Source organism: Stegodyphus dumicola, chromosome 4, assembly GCF_044657685.1.
Source record: "Stegodyphus dumicola isolate Sdum_Otavi_A_Nest chromosome 4, ASM4465768v1".
NCBI classification, from domain to species: domain Eukaryota; kingdom Metazoa; phylum Arthropoda; class Arachnida; order Araneae; family Eresidae; genus Stegodyphus; species Stegodyphus dumicola.
The window spans coordinates 162,940,633-162,962,037 of record NC_140771.1 but is presented as its reverse complement, the minus strand read 5'-3'; the positions used below and the strand labels follow the sequence as shown (position 1 = coordinate 162,962,037).

Below are 21,405 nucleotides of genomic sequence, written 5' to 3'. Positions count from 1 at the left end.
GTCATTCACCAGCGGCCGAGCAGTAGAATCGCTGAACACTGGTAGCTCGGCCTGAGGTTCGAATCCAGTGAACGGGCTGGCTGCATGGGTGTTTTCGTGGTTTTTTCCCATGTGTAATGTGTATACGAGCCAGTTTCCCTTAGAAAGTCCTCCACGGAAGCATCCCTCCCCTTAAGCAGATAGCCCTTGAGGCTTTGCCGTAATTAAATAACCTAACCTAACCTAACCTAACCTAACCTGCTATGTCATTCCATGTGTACAGTTTGGAATCAACAAGTCATCTACACCAAATCATTATATACATATATATGGTAACAGTTAGTTCTGCACAGCCACCAGAGAGCATTACCTATGCGCCTGCAGCGAGAGAAAAGAGGAGAATGTCACTCATATAGACAGATGTTGTTTTCCACGCGAAGGTGGTAACTGAATAACCGAATATAATAACAAGCGTGAGTAGGAGCCAAGCATCTATTTAAAATATGTAAAAGTTATGCAGAACTTTATTTGTATATAACAAGTGCAAGAAGGCGCAACGGCACTGTCATTCGATTCAATCTGTACCTTTTCTTTTATCTTCATTTAATTTCTGTAGTGTGGAAGATGTATGAAAGTGTTATTTACCTAAGGATAGCATCTTCAACTCCCCAACCGCAGAAAATCTGTTACCACATATATGTATAAATGTAGGATTATAACTCCATAGCCTAACATTTTTTCTTGCGTGCTATCTAATTTAACTGTTTACAGCACAAGTAAAATTGATGGAACTCTTGTCACTTTGTTTTTCTGAAAGTGAGATAAACGATGTTGTATATGTATTAAACTATAAATGCTTCATTAAAACCACTAATGTTTCATTAAATTTGCTTTTTGTTTCAAGATGAATTGTGACTTGCCCAAGATAAAAACCACAAATATTGTGTCACTGGGATTAAACAAATAATTGTTTAAGAATAACACTTTTGTATTTCATTGCTTATTGTGCATATGGATTGTGATATTCAACTATGGGATTAAATGCTATATATTTCTGATGTAAGTCAACTTTAAAATTTTGTTATATATTATAACATGAAGTTAGTGAAAATAAAAATTGCTTTGAAATCTAAAAAAATATGGAATATTAAATTACTTCATAAATTTACATTTCATCACAAAAGCGACTGTCAGTACCAAAAGAAAATCAGGGATTTTACTGGTTTTACATTTAAACTAGATGATGACAACTTTTTGAAACAGAATATGCTAATTTTTTTTTTTTTTAAAGATGTACTTACAGTTCAAAATGTATTAAGTTTCTTTTGTGATGGTTCAAAATCAGAAATAATTAAAAGGATATTAAGTTATTAATGAGATATATGTACTTTACTAAATAGCATAACTCCAGATGAGTTAGAGGATGATACTATATCTGATACAATTGAAAATTATGCAGCTCAAGATAATACTAATTCTTATGATGTTCAGAATAATGCCCTTACAACTGATAAGTCATCACTTCAGTTTCCATTTTCAAATATCTTTATAAATTTTAATGACATTGAAAGTTTGATATTTAAATTTGATGGTAATACGTGTAATTCAGTTGACACATTCATTGAAAACTTTGAGTATGTATCTAATTTTTTAAAACTAAATGAATTACAGAAACTGATATTCGCCAAAAGATCTTTAACTGGGAAAACAATATTATTTATTGAAAGCGAAACGAAAATTAATTTGTGGAATGCATTTCAGGCTTTATTAGTAAATGCATATGGCATTCAGAATAAATCTGCTCAGTTACATGAATTTTACATTAATTATCATCAAAACTTAAAATACAGGAAAAAGAATCTCCATATGAATATTGTTTGGTAATTAAAAATCTATGTTCCAAAGGTAATATTGAAGATGCCGCTTTACTTGAGAACATGTTATTAATGGTATAATGGTATAACATCAGCGATTCTCAACCAGTGGTACGCAAGGAAAAAATAGGTGGTACGAAAAGAAACAAAGTATTTTTAACTATTACATTTAAAAATTAAGTACCTCAACATCCTGTTTAAGCTTTTTCTCTAACACTCGTAAATTTACACTTTACAAGATAATCTGCTTTTATTTTCACAAATATTTTTTTAGTCATACACAAAATTTGTCATAAATGATGTTTTTAAAAGGAGTAATAGAAATGGATGTTGTATTTAATAGGATATAATAAGTTCCTACAAAAAAAAAAAAAAAAAGTACATCTACTTCATTTAGTATATCTATTTATTAGCATGTCTTCACTTTATGCTCTACCATTTCTGGGCTCATATGACTCTATTTTCAATGAGAATAATTTTTTCACGTTGATTTGCTCTCTAACAGCAGGTATTTTGTCTTCTTGTTGCTTTGCATTCCTTACTTTTCTACGCAACTTGAGAATATTGTCATTTCTTTTTGAAGAATTCATAATATATTGTGCATTTAAATAGTTGTAAAAAAAAAAATCTAGATTTTCAAAAATGGAAAAATGGCTAGAATTGAATGATTTTGAATTGAATGAGCAGAAAAGTAATGATTCACAGGTGATGGATCCAGGACAATTTACAAGCACTAAGAATACTGAAAAGGAAAGAAAAATTGTTTAGAGAAAATATAATGAAAGTTATTTCTCATTTGGGTTTAGTTGGAATGGAAATGAAATGGATCCTCAACCTTAATGTATTGTTTGTCCTGACCAATTATTCAATCAGTCATTTCTTAAAAGACATCTTGAATTCAAACATGCCAGTTTAAAGGATAAATCTGAAGAATATTTTAAGAGGAAGTTATCAAAATTCAAAACAGTCCAAAAATAGTAAACAAGTAATGAAAGGTTTTGTTACTTCAGGTGAAAAATCTTTGAAAGCTAGTTACCTAGCAAATTCCATAAAAGAGACACTTATTCAAAAAAAAAAAAAAAAAAAAAAAAAAAAAATGAAACAGCATTTTGCATTGCAGTTGGACGAAAGTACTGATATAATGAACTTTGGCCAATTATTAGTTTACATACACTTTAAAGAAGATAAATGAATTCCTGAAGAGTATTTATTTTGTGAATCTCTTAATGATAAAGCAATTGCAAGTGACATTTTCAAAGTGATTGACAATTTTATGTCTGAGAATGATATTCCTTGGAATAAGTGCATTGCCATATGCAGTGATGGATTTGAGGCTTTAACGAGAATTTCTTTATTTCTCAAATAAAGAAAGTCCTACCTGAAACTAAATTTACTCACTGCTCCATTCATCGTTAAGCTTTAGTAGCTAAAACAATCTCTGAAAATCATTTTGAATCCAGCTGTGAAAATTGTTGATTTTATTAAAAGCCAAGCTTTAAATTCCAGAATATTTATGATTTTATGCCCAATGTCAAGAGATGAACAGAGAACATGAAATGCTTTTGTTACATTCCGAAGTAAGGTGGTTATCTAGAGGATAAAAGTTGCTTTGAAATCTAAAAAAAATTTTTTAAAGAAAAGAAGTTTTAAATCTTCTTTTCGAATTTGTACTGTATTGAACAGAAATTCAAATTTTCCTCTGCGATTTAAAATTTGAATTGCAAAAATGTTTATTTAGTGACTTATGTTTGGCACGTTTAACAAAATTCATTTAGCTGATATTTTTGGAAAGTTAAGTGAATTAAATTTAGCATTACAAGAGCAAAGTGTTAATTTGTTTACCATTAGAGATAAAATAAATGCAATGATAAAAAAAAATTAAGCTAATAATTTAAAGAACCGGATAATAATATTTTAAGCTTTTTACAACTTACTGAAAGTTTTCTAACCTAAAATAATTTGAAAATAAAAGAATTAGCATCCTCCTATATTAAAAATTATTGTTTCTCATTTGATACATAATTTGTATTTTCCTGGAGATTATGAAAAAGAAAATTGGATTAGGAATCCACTTTGTTCAAATGTACCTGAAATTTTATCTCGTAAAGAAAAAGAACAATTGATAGAAATTTTCTGTGATCGAATTCTAACTGAAGATTTCAAAAATAACATAATTGTTAAACTTTGGCTGAAAAAATAATTTAAAGACATTTCAAATAATGCTATTAAATTTTATTGCCTTTTTCCATAACATATTTTTCTGAACAAGGATTTTCTTCCAAGCTATATTTGAAAATTAAATACAGAACAAAATTAAAATTGGATCATAATTTATGGTCAAAATGAAATAAGAGCAGATATAAGGAAATTGATCTCTCTTAAACAGGCCCAAATTTCGCACTAAACTTTAGAATTAAAGTATTACAACTCAAATTTTTATAATTGAAGCAGTAATCAATTTTTAATCAAATTTTTTTTTTAATATGTGCCTATTTAATACAAATAGCCAATAGGTTGTGCAGATGGCAAAGTATTTTCTTAAATATTTCTATTCAGAAATTGAAAAACAATCATTGTAAAATGTAGTGGTGATACTAAAGTTTTTATGTAGATGTTACGAGTTAGTCAATAGGTTGAAAACCGCTGGTATATATATAATTCTATACTAAATAAATCTATTCTTTATAAATATAACATTTTGGCAGAATTTCAGGAAAAACTTAAGATATTTGAAAAAACATAAATTCGATTACAATAAAAATAAATTTGTTAAGCTTAATTCTGAAACTAGAAGAAATCATTTTGAAAGTAAAATAAAAACAAATATTTGTTGCTATAACTGTGGAAATCTTGGTCACATGGAGAATTTCTGCAAAAATAAGAGCAAGGGGAAAAAATGCTTTCGTTTATTTGAGCAATTTATTTATTATAACAATTTTTATTAATTTGGACAATTTATTTTACTATTATAATTTATATTCATTTGGACAATTTATTTTATTATTATAATTTATATTCATTTGGAGCAATGAAATGTATAAAAAGTAAGATGAATTTAAAGGATCTTGGTAAATTGAATCATATATTTGTAAACAAGCAGTTGAATGATATGCATAACTTTGTATCGATAGATAATGTAGAAGTAAAAGCTCTCATTGATACACGAATTGACATAAATATAGTATCGGAAAATATTTATACCACAATTGTAGTATTAATTCTTCTGATTTGATTCTAGTTGTCTTTGGTAATAATAAAGTAAAACCTCTTGGTTATTTTAAAGGTTCCATACGAATTGATGATTGTGAAATTGAATCAAATATTTATATTGTACACCAAGGGGAAAAAAAAAGAAAGAAAGAAAATGCTGTTATTGGAAATGAATTGCTTTTGCAAATGGAAATTAGTATAAACAAGAACAGCATATCTATGAAAGCAGTAAAAGATGAAAATAAACTAAATTAATGTATATAAATGTAGATCAAGAAAATGAGTTAGATAATTGTTTGGATATTAATAAAGCATATAGGTCTAAAGTAAAACACTCAACTGAAAATTATATTCCTAATAAAACTGAAAAACCCTATAGAAGAAACAGATGATGTTGAAAATGAATTAATGGAAAAGCAGTCTCAAGAAGAAAAAAGCAATCTTAAATGTGGAAAAGGAAAATTGCAAAATGTAGAGAAAGGGAAGAATCTCATTCCTAAAGGAAGAAGAAAAAAATATCCACTTAATGAAGTTCAGGAAATCCACTTAATGAAGTTCAGGAAATCAAAGAGAGTAGTGAAAAAAAATAATGCTTCCAAAAAATTCACTTCAGAGCTAAAGAGTTCTAGAAGAAAGAATTCAGAATCTGAGAAACTGGTTGAAGATAATGCTGGTGAAACAGAAATATTGGCAGTAAAAAAAGAGTAAATAGTAAGAGAAATTTCTGGCTGAGGAACTGAATTCTGGTATGTCCGAAAAACCTAAAGGAAGGCAAACCAAAGGAAAAACTGCTAATATTGAAATGCATATTATTTTAAAAGATGACAAATCTATTTCTTTGAGACCTAAACATTTATGAATTATAGATAAAGAAAGTGTCCAACTAAAACAGGAAAATCTATTGAACAAATGGTTTTGGATGCCATGAACAACAAGTTAGATCTTTGGAGAAAAAACTTACAATATCAGAATAAACTCTAGAAATGTAACAGAAACAACTATCAGAGGCCAAGAATGAAGTAGAAGCTGCAAAATTTCAGATGAGCATGAAAGATAAGACCCTGCCTGAGCAAGAAAAAGAAATTCAACATGTTTAATTGAAAATGCAAGAAAAGCTAACTTTAGAAAAGGATTGCACGAGAAAAATGGTAGAGAAGAGATTATCTGCTAAACAAGCAGAATTGGAAAGAAAAAGTGTATCTCTGATGAAACATTTTCGTCAGTTGCAAGAAATTCTTAATGCTGATGATTGGGAATATTATGGAAACCTCTTGCTGAATTCGGTCAAAATTAAGGACTTTAAAGTCCTTAATTTTTGGTCTTTAAAAGACCAAAAATCGATTCCAAAAAATCTAATGACTTTTAAGGACCGTTCGAACCCTGGACTTTTTTATGATTAATGGACTTTATAATGTTTTTTTTGGGCCAGTATTGCCATTTTTAATAGTAATGATATATAGTAATGCTTTGCGGATCACTAATATTATAACTATAATAGGAGTTGTTCCCCCTTGCGACACTCTCTCTCAAAATTGGGGGTGGAAAATAGAAGTCCAACCTCTCTTTCGAGTAGGCTCTGGCAACCATTGTTCCATGTAATATGGACAAGACAAGAACAACAATAGGAATTGTTTTCTCCAATGCAGATTGAGATTAGAATCTGCCCAATTTGGATTAAAAAAACATTTTTTCAGGGTTCGTACACATTTCCTTACATGAAAATTAAGAACTTTTAAGGACCATCAAAGAAAAAATTAAGGACCTATCAGCAAACAAAAAAATGAATAGAATAAAGCAATTATCCATACAACCGACTTCATGCTTGTAATTTCACTTTAAGAAACTAACAGAAGTGTGTATTATGCACCATTATTAAATTAACTTTAATACTTACCATAAAACAATTTTGAAAATTAAACTAACTCCCTACAAGTTATGATGTAGATAACATTAAATTCGGAACATAATTTCTTTAAAAACATGTATAAGTGTATTTTACACTAATAACAGTCACTATTTTAGAGATTTACATGATTATTATTTAACTTACTTGATATTTATTTAAACACAGTCAACTACTATTATAATCACAATGTAAGAATATTTTGTAGATTAAAATAACTGATTGTGAAATGTCCTTCTTGCGGCTCAGCAATGAATCCCAAATAAACTTTACTTTTATCATTATAACAATTTGGATCATTAAAATTAAATTTATAAAGATTTTCTGCTTTACTTATTTTTTAATATTCTAGTTTCAAAATTTTAAACTGCTGAAGGCAATCATTTACAAGTTTTAAGATATCTTCAGCAAAAAAGGGAATAAGTGGTTTATCACTTTGATAATATTCAAGGAAAGGCAATAATATTTTCGACAGAGAGAGAAAAAAATTTAATTTTATAAGAAATGTTTTATCTTTAGTTGCCTCCAAAATATTTGAGAAGGATTTTGATGAATTTTTTTTAAACTTCCCTATTTCAACTTTTTTAATGTACAGTGGCAAGTCATCCCATATTTCAATGGCTCTTTCAACTGCTGGGACATTTTGCAACCATCGGTAAAAGCAGAACTTCACAGGTAGCTTTTTTAAGCCAGATATACTTAAAAAAAAGCTTCACATCTTGCAGGAGAATCTTTAAAAATCCAATATAAGGAGGATAAGAATGATGGAATGTCTCAGCCAGTGGATGACATCCTATGCTTGAAAGCATTGTTAAGAATGTGTAAACGACATGTCCCTAATGTCAAGCATTGAATGTTATATTCCTTTGTCAAGTCCTGTTGCAATAACTCATAAAATTTCCAGTTTACTGGCAGGACCATCCATCGATATTTATAAGAGTTTTGACAAGTCTAGTTTTTCAACACATTCATAAAATTTGGATAAAATAATTTCACTTGTTGCATGCCCTATAAATGCAGAAGTAAGGTACTGAGTTCTGACCTTATTTTCGTGATGCCAGTACCTCACATAAATATCTAGTTGCTTCTTTTGATTTGTCAGATTAAGAGTCTCATCAAATAGTAATGTAAAAAACTCAGCATTTTTACAATGCTTTAGTAAAAAAGTCTTAAAATAAGGGCCAAGACCCAAATAACAGATATAAGCACATTCCTTTTCGCCACATGAAAACTATTTTGCAATGGAACTATCCGGAAACATTTTAGTGAATAACGGCCCAATATCATCGCACGATTTAAAAGAATAGTGGCTTTTGATGCACTTAAAAGCCCACAATATTTCTGCATCTGTAACTTCAGATTTGAAAAGAAAAGAATTGATTTTATTATTTTCTACACTTATTGATGTTGAATTCGCAGTTACATCTTTTCCTGAAGTAGATGGTTCTTCTAACTTCATGATACTGACAAAATTCATGATACTGTAAGAAGAAACTCTGCAGTTGAGAAGGGAAAGATGTTTTGCAGCTAAAAGGGGCATTACATGCAAGGCATTAGTAAAATTAAGTATCGCATATATATATATATATATATAATGTATATATATATATATATAATAAGAAATCTATATATATAATAAGAAATGTATACTGAAAATATACATTTTTTACTATATATATATATATATATATATACAGTACATATATATATACAAAACAAATTCCGAGATCCGGACATCCAATATTTGGAATGATCTAAAATTATCTAATCTAAATTAATCTAATCTCAAAGCCACCACCAACCAATTTTTTAGGACTTTTTTGGAGGGAAGGGGTATGCTTTACGCATGCGCATTAGATTTTTTCCCCTCATCATAAAAAAATATGCCAGAAATCCTGATTCTTAATCTCAGTTTGGAGCTAAATAAAATATCTCATTATTGAAGAAATAATTATTTTAGCATAAATTTGTGTGATTAGTAACTTGACTCCATAGTCCATAGCTTGACTCCATAGCTGCGTATCTGCTTGGCATTATCTCATACCGAAACATTTGTTAATTTTACAGCAACTAATATTTTATATCCTTGATGCCGAAATCGCGAATCATTATTTATTGTATTTTGCTTTCATCACCGCATGTTTATCAACGGATGACAACTTGAGTGATGACTCATGCAGCGACGCCAAATAACAGAGTATTATCCGATTACAGATTTAAGTTTAATGCGGTAAAATGTTGACAAGGGGAGATTTAACAGAAATTTCTTTCCTTATGCTAAAAATAGATTTTGTTAATGATACTCTTAGGACAAACGATTATATTTAGTGCTATTTGAATTAAGAATAACTGATTTGTTATTCACATAAAGCCAGAACCAGCGCCAGAGCTCGCATGGTTGCACCAGGCGGCAGAATTTAGGGAAGTTAAACAGAAGTTTTTTATTGCGATGACAATGCCCCAATCATCAATCAATTAACGGAGGGCGAAATTTGTAGTATGGTTCTAAATCCAGAAAATACAGCTACCGATAGTGAAGAAAGTAACAGAGAGGTTAATGAACAAGAAAAAATTTTGATTGACAAGTTATTCGGAATTCTCGACACAGCAATTACAGGACTTGAACAATGGAACTTAATAACTCAACAAGAAATTATATGTCTATAGTATTAGTCTAAAGTATCAGCAGAGAAAACAAATCAAACACCTCACATTGAAAGAAATGTTTAATAAAGTAAACATATAAATATTAAGCTCTTTTCTTTTGTAAATTTTGATACCCTTTAAATCATAAATGCTTCATTATTTCATTAATCATGATTTCATATTTTCAATTTTATAATTTCTACGTGCCATCTTACTAGATTTAAAATGATCTAATATCCGTAAAAATCTCAAATCTGGGATCGCCGAAGTTCCGACCTCAGACTTTGTACTGTATAAATATATATAATACGGAATGTATATTTTCAGTTAAACTTCTACCCAATAACTTTAGTAATTCATGAAAGTTAATTTTGCGTCTAGTTAATTCAGGAAAATTTGTTTCAATTAGTTGTTTTCAGCTTTAAAAATATTAAAAATATTTTAATTAGTTAGTTGTTTTCAACTAATATTTGTATCGCCATTAGCAAAAATAATGCATTACTATCAACAGCATAGGATTAAACCAAATACTTAATTGTCCATTGAAGCATCAAAACGTATTTCCGAACTTCACTTTTTCTCGGCTAGCGTTACCGAATTTTCCCTTGGTGACCTAAAATCGAAATGGAGCCGCGATCGATAACAGACCCTCTGCAGAAATAAACTCATAATCCCGATATCCCATACATATAGTATGTGCAAAAGAGAATAAACTCCGTAGAAAGTGATAAAAAATTAATTTATGGCTTAATTGAAACAAACACAGAAATTAAGCTAAGCAAAACCGTGTAAAAACAAATTGAAATGATAAAACGAAACTTAATTTTCATGTGAATTTTCAGCGCTGATTCTCCCATTATAGAAATTTCAATCTGTTTCAGACAAAGACCACATTTAGCTTTATAAGAATTGTCATCCATCAATATCCAGTCTTTGTAGTCAGCTTGATGAAGCCACAGTTTATTGAAAATGCATTTTCCAGGCATCTCGTTCCTATTGGCGTCGGAAAGGTTGTGGCCTTCCAGGTTGGAATTGCTCTAATTTTGGCAAATATTTTCAGAATCCCCCCTTTTTTTTCTCGAGCACCTTCATCATCACTTTCGCCACTTCCGGCTTCACGCTTTCGTCACAATCTGCCTAAATTTATGGATAACACCTGTTTCGAAATATTGGGTGAATAGCCAATCAGACACCGATACTTTCGTTCGGGTAGCTAATTGTTTTTTTTTTTTATCGTTTGCAATGCAAATCTGCCAACAGATTGGTTAAGAGCCGTGCAATTTTACTTCCATATTCACGAGAAATCACAATTCACACATAGAATGGCAATCATTAGAAATGATAAGAAATGTCAAATGAGCAAAATTAAGGACCGCTTATTCATTTTGGCCAAAATTAAGGACTTTTAAAAACTAAAAATCATTTTTGAAAAAATTAAGCACTTTTAAGAACTGTACGAACCCTGTTTTTTGGGGAAGGCAGACATTTTGCAGCTAAACAAAAGAAAGAAATCTGTTTGATGATATTTTAAAAGAAATTCAGATATTTCATATTTGCTTAGCAGCATACATAAGCAAAAAATATGTGCATTAAATTTCGTGATGGCATGTCAGCATACTGATAGAAATAGTTTCCTGAGTATGCCAAAGAAAATTGCCTGGAATTTGAAACGAATAATAAATAAACTTAGAAAGAAGAAGCCACATTAAATGACATGAATGACATTATAATAAAGTTAACGGCTTAAAGATTAAAAACTGAATTACAATAATCAAAGATATTTTGGCGAATATAATTATATTAAATTGTTAGCATAGATGAATGATCACTATTTTTTATTTTACTTCAGAATGACAAATAAGGCATTTATTAAAAAGAAAAATAAAAAGGTTTAAACGATTTTGTAAAATCCTACTATAAGGTATGGCCATGGCACAATTTTGAAAACTGTCAGCAAAATGGCCTGTTTTCTACTCATCATAAATGGCCGGTTTACTGCTCATCATCATGTCGCCAAATCATGTGTGTACTGTATACTAGGATTAAACCAATTTTGTTTTATGTGAGAATGGGAAGGTTATTTTCTTTTGTTCGATATGCACTGCACATGCACACGTGAATCTCGATTCTCGAGGTTACTGGAAACCCAAGTTGCTGAAAACTTGCTTTTCCTTTCTAAAAGACAATCTGATTGGAGCTGTGAGAATTAGCTTTATGCCAGCTTCCCAAATGATGATAAAGTGATACATAATTCATCAAGAAAATGATTGCTTCCAACGTGGCATAAAAGTCGCTTTTTTTTGCGGGAGAGGATCACTGTATGAAATTCCTTGACTTTTGCAGATTTTGCTAAACTATTTTAATTCCCTGACATTTCTAGTCAATTTTCGAATTTTCACGGTTTTTGAGGTTTTCCAGAAGCGTGAGAACCCCAGTTTGAGGACACTGATATGCAAGTTTTTCAACTGATAAGCAAGTACTTCTTTTACTTTGCTGAAATATGTCATAATCAAAAGGCAAAATTTTCTATCATTATTTCCATGGGTATTTAGAGCAAATGGTATATTGCACACTGATTTTAGAATATTGGCAACAGTACTTACTATCTGCATGCATTTTCACAACTGCAGCAGTTCTGGTGTGGCCACAGCTAAGTTTTTGCCGTGGCACAATACGGCAACAGTGCATTAGAACGTTATTTTGAATAGTCTAAAACTGAAATTGGAAAGTTAAGTTCAATTAAAAATCAAACTAAATAGCATTTAGTTTTTATAGCATCTATTTCATAGTCTTTCATAGTACAATGAAATTTGAAATTAATTTTGATGTATTTCCATCAATTTCGTTGTCTTTGAGAAAATGCAAGCCATTTATAGTCATGTTTTTCACCATGTCCAGTTGAAAAGCCTTTGTTGGATATAATGTGCATGATTTACAGAAATTTTAAGTGTTTAATGCCTGTAAAAGTAATAAACAAATACTAAAATAAAAAGTACGATTAAAAGCATGCTGATTACCATATGAAGTTAGAATTTTTGATGATAAATTTATTTTGCATTTATATTGGCCAGATTCTTTTAAACATACAGTAGTGCCTGCAGTTGTCTTCAAATTATTATTCCAAAGAAGAGGCATATCCTTTGGCAACTGAAAGAAAAAACTTCCGTTAAAACATTCACTTTCTTTAATTTTTAGAATATAATATTCAGCCAAATTATTTTGTACTTGATATATTTTTATATGGTATTCCAAAATAATTTTGATAAAAATGACAATTTCTAAGTAAGACAAAATTCAAATTGTGTCTTAAAGACATGCTAATTATTAAAGATTTCATAACATGCCTTGTCAGTATTGTATGATTTAACACTTTGGCGACTGCAAGATTAAGCAATTCTTTCTACCCAAAAATGCACAATATTTGTAAGTTATAAATTTATAATGCTAGCTGCAATGATTTGCACCCACTGTGTTGAGCTGAGTTCATTGATGACCATCAAAAGGTTAACATCCCCGATTAAACTAAAAAGTTTTCAAACGTTTAGAAAAAAAAAAAAAAAAAAAAAAAAAAGGAATCTTATGTCAGAAAATAAGCAATACATAATCTTTCAACACTATAGTCACTGCTGGTATCTCAATCACTCTTTTGACTTTCAACACATAATTTCCTATTTGAGATAACTTATAGTTTGTGTATTTGTCCAGGGCACTGATTATAAGATAACTTGTAGATGTATTATAACATCTTGTATTGTTCGGCAGCATAAAATGTATCAAATGTCTTAAAGTGAATTATCACTATATCTAGTAAGGCATCACAGAGACTGAAAAAAGGTATAAAGGATCCTTTTATTTAACTCAATTATAAGTTAATAAAATGCACTGCTTGTGCTTATAGCAGAGAGCATTTATGGCTTAAATCAAAGATAATGAATTTGACTATTAATTAAGTGAGTAAAAATAAGTTAGCTTAATGGCTACAGAAAGTAATGCACTGCTTAATGTGATCCCCTTTGTCCAGAACTATTTTGATAACATTAACCAAATAACAACAATAAGTGATGCAAAAAATATTCCTCAAGACAGGAATAGAACTTTATTAATTAAATACAGATATAACTAGTATTTGTAATGTTCTATCACCACAGCATTTGTAGGACATTCACCAATTTCATCATTTTATTCTTCAGAAATTTATCGTATGTTGTTCTTAGATTTGTTCCAGAAAATGGTTAGCAATATCTTCTTCTGTAATCTAAGTTTCAACTTGAACTTTTTTCATAGATTTTGGCCCAAATTTTTAAGATATTTTGCATCAAAAAAGGAAAGGTCATCCAGAATTCCACTTCATTATTCACTAATCCTGATTAATTCAGTTTACCTTCCCACCATTTGGATAAATGGGCTCCTTTGCACATAGTAGTCTCAAACTAAAATCAAGCTGCTTGGCGAGATGTCTCTGCCCTTTGGCAATTCCTATACAGTCTTTGTATAGATTTCAACACATGAAAATTAAGTACTTTTAAGAACAATCAATGAAAAAAAGTTAAGGACCTATCAGCAAAGAGGAATTGAATAAACTAAAGCAATTATCTACACCCACACTTCCATAATATCACTTTTGTAATTTGTAAGAATAAAATAAATCTACAAGTAGGATGCATTATTATTAAACATAAACTATTATTTAATGTCATTCTAAAAGAAATTCAAGAATAAAATCAATTTCATACATTTTATTCAAGTAATCAGCATTAAATTATAAAACTTCTTCAAACATTTATATTGTACACTTATAACAGTCCCACATATTTTAAAGAAGCTTTATCAGGTTCAGTGTTCCGCCTTACTTGCTTGGGAAACATTCATGAACCTGACTCGGAACAGGGAGCTTACTAAAGCTATGTTCAATAAATGTGGGAAGTAGACAAGATACACAGGAAGGGTATACGAAACCCTTTATTTTTCACTCTTTACAATGATTTCCGTACTTCGGAATACAGAGACCAACCGCTTGTGGTCTGAACGTAAGAATATAAAAATATTAACTAAACTCTAACTTAACTTTGGAATAATAAACAAGGGCCTACGTGGAAGATTGGCCGTATATTAACAGGAAGCCGTATGTAGTACAGAGAACTGTTAACACTACAATACGTTTAAAATTATTAAGAGGATTAAACCTCTGGCCTGGAAGGCAACCAGCAACCGAGTAAAAACTGCTAAGGCAAGTGGCCTGCTTCGACTAACTCCTTCCTCTCTCTTGCTTGGCAAAAAGCCACAACTTAAGTACTTGGCGTTCTCCAGACAAATTTGCATAAATAAGTTAAAGCTTTTAATTCTGGCCGGAAGTAGAAAATAAGAAGTGATAGTAAAGATTTAAAATAAAATAAACGTTAGTAAAACTTAAGATCCTTACAGCTTAATGACTTTTTATTCAAATTTCACTAATCATTAGCTTTATACAGATTCTTTCTTTTATGCCTCATTTCATAAGGTACTCACTAAGTCCAAAGGTTTATACAGATTTTATGTCTGGCATAAATTAAAAATTAAAACAATGATCAGCATGATTTATAACAGAAGCTTGGCTGTTGCCTCCGTGGCTGCTTGTTTGCAGACACAGAGCCACTGAACAGAACAGCTGTGAATGCCTGATGTTGATACGGTTGGTAAGTGTTCAAAGTTAGCTGTACTTTATCTGACCCAGTTAGGTTACAGCTTCATGTTCATTTGTTAGTGTTGTATCCCAATTAATATAAAGTTCCGATTAGCCACTGAAGCACCTCAGGTGATAGGTTGTTTCGTATTATTTTAAGTATCATTAGTTTGTGTTGAATTTAAGCATCAACAATAAGGAATAAGGAAAGCCAATAACTCACCTTAACATTTTACATAGCTACAATTATAATTTTTTTCAAGTTTCTAAAAAACATCAATTAAAAAAGCACTAAGATTATTTTACAGAAATTATAATTTATGATATTAATTATAATCACATCTAATGTTTTGTAGCAACAATAAACAAAATATTTATGTATCTTTTTAATTGAAAATTTTTCATATATTTCAGTTTATTTGTTTCTAAACAAAGAAATGTTCCCACTAGCTTCAGCTCCTAATTTTTTAACATTTCAACAATGTACCTTTGTAGAACAATTTTCTCGTTTTTATGAAATCAATTTATTCTTCAATAAGTTTCCTCTTTATTTTAGAATTTTCAGATTGAATTAAAGATTTCTGCTATTCTAAAGAACTGCTTCTACTTAGAATGCACAGAAGAAACCGATAATTTTATTTTGTTAATAATATGAGTATTAATAGCCAGTGTAGCAGAATGTTTAGAATTGAGTGAAGCACCGAGCAATAAATTCTATGAATGGTAAAATTTTTGGAACTTAGATCAGGAACTGATCAGGTATGTGTAGTGCACTGAGACACATAAGATGAACTTTTAATAAAATGTTGGTTTTCAATTTGTTTGCTTTCACTGCTTGTGCTTAATGGAAAGGAAAGAAAATAAAGGAAAGATAAACCTGTTAAGAGAAAGACTTCCAGGATCAAAAGGAGAAAATTCAAATAATTTTGTTTTCACTGTTCTTCTGAAATTCTCCAAAAGATAAGAAATTCATCACAAATTTCCTATAAAACACGTCCATTATGTGTTAAACACTATGAAGACATTTTTCATTTTATCATATTTGTCTGGAATTGTAGGTCTATAAATCCTTCTTAACTTTCCAAGGTGCAAAATCTAAAACCCGGGGGGAAAAATTATCCCTTTTAACCCTATAACCAAAGAGACAGAAGATTTTTTTTTCAGGGAAAAGGGGCTTTCAGAAAAAGAGTAAAGTAAAACTCATACACATCCAAATATTCTGAAAAGAATAAATGGGAAAAAGCACTCTTATTACACACACAATATATATATGTAAGATAAAAATGTATGAATCAGAATTATAACATAACTATAAACATTAATTCTTCCTCTCTGTTCTAAAATCGTAATAACTTATCTGCATTGCGTCATTCAAATTAATCATGCGATCTTATATAACCGTTAATACCAGATGCCTCTTGACGACCAATCACCGAATAGTAAACCAAAACTTTTCTCTTCGCGTGCTTCCATCTTTCATAACGACGCACTCCAGCTTTGCTCTTTACTCTGCTAAGATGTAATTTCGCTGGCTTGCTTTTGATCCCAACAATATCAAAAATGTAAATCTTCTGTGGAAAGGCACGACTAGAGTGCCAAGTGATTGTGGCCACAAATATCAATTGGAAATAAAAATGGAATTAAAACTGCCAAGTTCTTTAAATACTACGCAATCAAAATTCTTCTTGAATATGGATCTAAGCACGCATCTACAGTGTTCCGTCTCTTCCTTTGCTTTTATTATGACAATTAAGCCGGTAAGGATAGTTTCCTGCAGCCTGAAACCTCAATGGAAAATTTAGTTCAGCTCTTCAAATCATCGTTTTGTGATAAATCCAAGATAATGTGAAAGAAGTGAATCATCAAATTTGTTTTTTCCGTGTTTAAAAAATAACAGATCATTCTTCTGCTGTGGTGCAAGTGCTTCAAAAAAATAATAATTACGCTTAGTGTTTACAGATTGAAAGTGATCTCTCGATAAATTGAGAAGTTCGAATGCCTAGTGAAAATAAAATCATCACTGAATTACCGTTTAGGAATTAAGCATTGCAGCGGGTTCAAGGTCGATCTGAGTTAGTGTTTGCAAGTATGTGCGACAGAAAATTATTTGCACTTCTGCTTTTTCAACAGCTCAAAAATTATTACATTCGTGTGAACCTAGCTCAGGAACTAAATTATTTAATGTGCTGCGAATTCAATAGTTTTCATTTCAACTTTGGTTAAAATTTCTGTAATTTGTTTTGAGAAAATTTGAAATTCTTGTTCATTAATTTTTCATAATTATGTGTGAGCAAATTAAGTAATGAATTTTAAGCTCTTTAAATTATTCATAGGGAAGGATATAAAGATAAGTTTTTATGTTTTTGAAATTTTGTTGATAATTTTGAATACGAATTTTATAATTATTCTAAAAATGAAGTAGATGTTAAAAATAAGTAAAATTATTACAGATACGTAATATGAAATTATGGTAAATGCATGTTAAATTTATGGGTGATTGTATGTTAAGTATAGTGTATGTTGAGGGTGTACTGGTTCCTTCAACAGAGGCCTGTAATTACCTCTGTACAGTTGTTCCTTTTACCCTCTTTATGAAAGATAATGTTGGAGGCTCTCATTTTATGAGTGTTTGTAATTTTTTTTAATATTATTATTATTATTATTATATTTTTTTATTATGGAATGTATTAGTGCAGTTCTCAAAGGCCAGTTACCTTAATGCAAGGAACAGAGGTCTTTTCAAGTAACTGTCTAGGCACCCTGGGCCACCAGTGCAGAGAACACACTGGTTAGCTCAAGAGGACAGTCCTACTGATGGATATGTTTGTTTAGAAGTATTGCGAGGCTTCCAGTTTGGTAAAATCAGGAATTGTAAATGAAAGATGATAACGGTGAAAACATAAATTCTGAAAATCTTAATCATATTATTATATGGTATTAAAATATAATTTATCAATATGAAAATTAATATCATAAATATTTATGTGCATTATATTTAATTATAAGAAATGATTATGTAAAAGTTTTTGTGATATTCTGTAATAACAAGAACCTTCCCTGATGAATTATGCTTATGTGAACTCTCAAACAAAAAGAGTTTTGGACTGAAATGTTGAAAAATTCAATAGGACTCTAAAAATTAAGAATTTATTTTAAAAAAATTGATATTTATAAATAATACATTACAGGATCAAAATTTTATTATTTATTTATATTTTTTTTTTTAATTTGCTAGTGTTTTACTCTTTCTCTTTAAAAAAGGCTTCTCTGTCGCTACGCCTTTCTCTTTTTGAAGGGGGGAAATATGTAAGATAAAAATGTATGAATCAGAATTATAATATAACTATAAACATTAATTCTTCCTCTGTATTCTAAAATCGTAATAACTTATCTGCATTGCGTCATTCAAATTAATCATGCGATCTTATATAACCGTTAATACCAGATACCTCTTGACGACCAATCACCGAATAGTAAACCAAAACTTTTCTCTTCGCGTGCTTCCATCTTTCATAACGACGCACTTCAGCTTTGCTCTTTACTCTGCTAAGATGTAATTTCGCTGGCTTGCTTTCGATCCCAACAATATCAAAAATGTAAATCTTCTGTGGAAAGGCACGACTAGAGTGCCAAGTGATTGTGGCCACAAATATCAATTGGAAATAAAAATGGAATTAAAACTGCCTTGACTGCCAAGTTCTTTAAATACTACGCAATCAAAATTCTTCTTCAATATGGATCTAAGCACGCATCTACAGTGTTCCATCTCTTCCTTTGCTTTTATTATGACATATATATATATAAGAAGACAAATGAAATTAATTAAAAAATAACTACAGCGGCATTCCCCCCTCTAAAAGTGTTTTGGAAACTATGTTTTATCTTTATAGCATTTATCATTTTGTTTATTTTTCAGAATCAAAATATTCAGAAGTCATGAAAAGGGAAAGTAATGCCACTTCTAAAACAGGATAGGAGAAAATAAAAATGTTTTAGTTTAATGTTATATCTTAAATATCATTTTTAATGATTATCTATGTTATCATATTTGTTAAAAAAATTGTCCAAAAATTTGCAAATCTCTGAATAAAATCTTTGTATCCAAACTGATCTTGAAATTGCCAAAATGTTGATAAGTCGCCAGATTTAACGCCACACTTAAGCATTCATATTTAAAAAAGAGAAAGCTTTTTTTATGAATATTTTATGAAGTTTTCATTCGCGAAAAAGAAATAATTTCAAAATGTTTCTGTTTTAGTTGAGACAGCGCCTTGGGCCTAAGACATAAGCATCCACCATTTATATTAAGAAGTAGTAAAGAATTCACATGTTAACCATGAATTACATATTTGTCAACATGTCGCTAAAAAAATATTCCTCAAAAATATTAATTTACACTCAAAATGGCAGCTGTAAAAAAACAAATGGAAATGTCAGATGAGTAGACCAAAATTAAGGACCTTTAAGGACAAAACCGTTTCCAAAACACCCAAGGACCTTTAAGTACTTTAAAAAGCCGCATGATCCTTGCCTATACTTTATTTCGATCTTATTTGGTGATTTTGCTTCAGCTTAAGAAATCCATTCTGCAGTATTAACCAAATTGCTAATCACAGAAAGTGATGTATTTTTCATGTGTTTGTATACAAATGGGTGGGACAATTTGATGACAATATATTCTAATGATAACATCAACAACCAGCACATTAAGTGGTGCATACTGTATATATTAATGACAAAGTTTTATGTTTATTATTATTGTACATGATTCCTTTGAGGCATCAGACTATAATCTGAAGTTTTAGATTACATTTTAATTAACATTTACTTATAGTTTTTTTCTTCCATTGCTTTCTTAAACAATGTATTTTCAGCTACATGAAACAGAATATTATCGTTCTTTCAATTACCAAGCTTATGTCCAATTTCCTATAAGTACATAACTCTTTCTATAAAGTTTACATCAAAAATAAGATCAAAATTTATGAAATTTAAAGTTGATATGCTTTGCTTCCATAGATTCATAATAATATATTCTCAAAAATTTATCAGGAAAATAAATAAATACAAAAAGAAAGTTGCCTACAAAGAACAGATTTCGTTAATAACAGTTCTAATATTTTTATACATAATTAAGATGATTTTAATAAGAATTTTTGCCACAAACATAAGTGAACATTTCAGTATGGCAGCATTTAGTATCTGCTTATTATACAACCTTATGCACCATGTCTGTAGGAACTCTCATAGTGCAAAATTTACCCACTATAATGTGAGGTTAGTCAGAGTTGCTAGAGTGTCATACAGAAATGATCAGAAACTTTTATTGTTAAGGAATATTCTTTGATATTGCCAAGAGATGGCATTAGGAGTCCATCTATTGGCTTTATTTACCCTTTCCCCTTCTGAACACGTGACTTGAAAAAATATTCTTCTTCTTGAAGGTAGAATTTCGATGCACTACGCAATAGAATTCGATTGAGATTTTAGCTGGAACTATTCCGTTCTTGCCTTTTGAGCATTAAATATTCGATTCAGGCATTCTAGCCTACATTGTATATATGTAAATATTAAGTTTAATTAAAATTTATGGAAAACCCTCCAGGCCATGCATCTTATTTTTTGGATTATGAGTGATTCGACTTTGATCTAGAACTTTCGTTAGATAATGGTGCATCGGCTCCAGAAAAGAATCTAATTTGAAAATTTGTGTTTTTTGCCTTTTGGATTAGCTTTGTAAGCGAAGACTTCTCACGGTAAGTCTCCTTTGATAATTTATTAAAGTGGAACAGAAGACACTAATTAAGAATCGAGCACATATACGTGTTTCTGTAACTCAAATTATTAAAAATGTAGATGAGTATTTAAAAGAAGAAAATCAAGAAGAGTTAGAAAATTGTTTGGAATTGTTAAATAGTAAAGAAACGGAACTACATGATTTAAATGAAAAAATACAAAATTTGATTGAAGATGAATCAAAATTAGATTCAGATATTAACACTTCCATGGAATATAACGATAAAATAATAATAGCGAAGTCTAAAATCAACCGTTATTTAAGGAAATACAATACTCAAAATATCAACACGAATTTAAATAATTCATCTACAGAAGTTGAAACCAAAACACAGATT

At 30.1% G+C, this 21,405-nt stretch overlaps 1 protein-coding gene across 2 annotated transcripts in view; it reads right to left on the bottom strand.

Annotated features, from left to right (window-relative positions):
• LOC118180484 (germ cell nuclear acidic protein-like) overlaps positions 1–21,405 on the bottom strand; it is a 108,050-nt gene that overhangs the window by 30,339 nt on the left and 56,306 nt on the right. For both annotated transcript variants that reach the window (XM_085815722.1, XM_085815723.1), the window contains exon 8: positions 12,630–12,759. In XM_085815722.1, the coding sequence (XP_085671848.1) occupies positions 12,630–12,759 (130 nt within the window). The remainder of the gene's footprint in view (positions 1–12,629; positions 12,760–21,405) is intronic.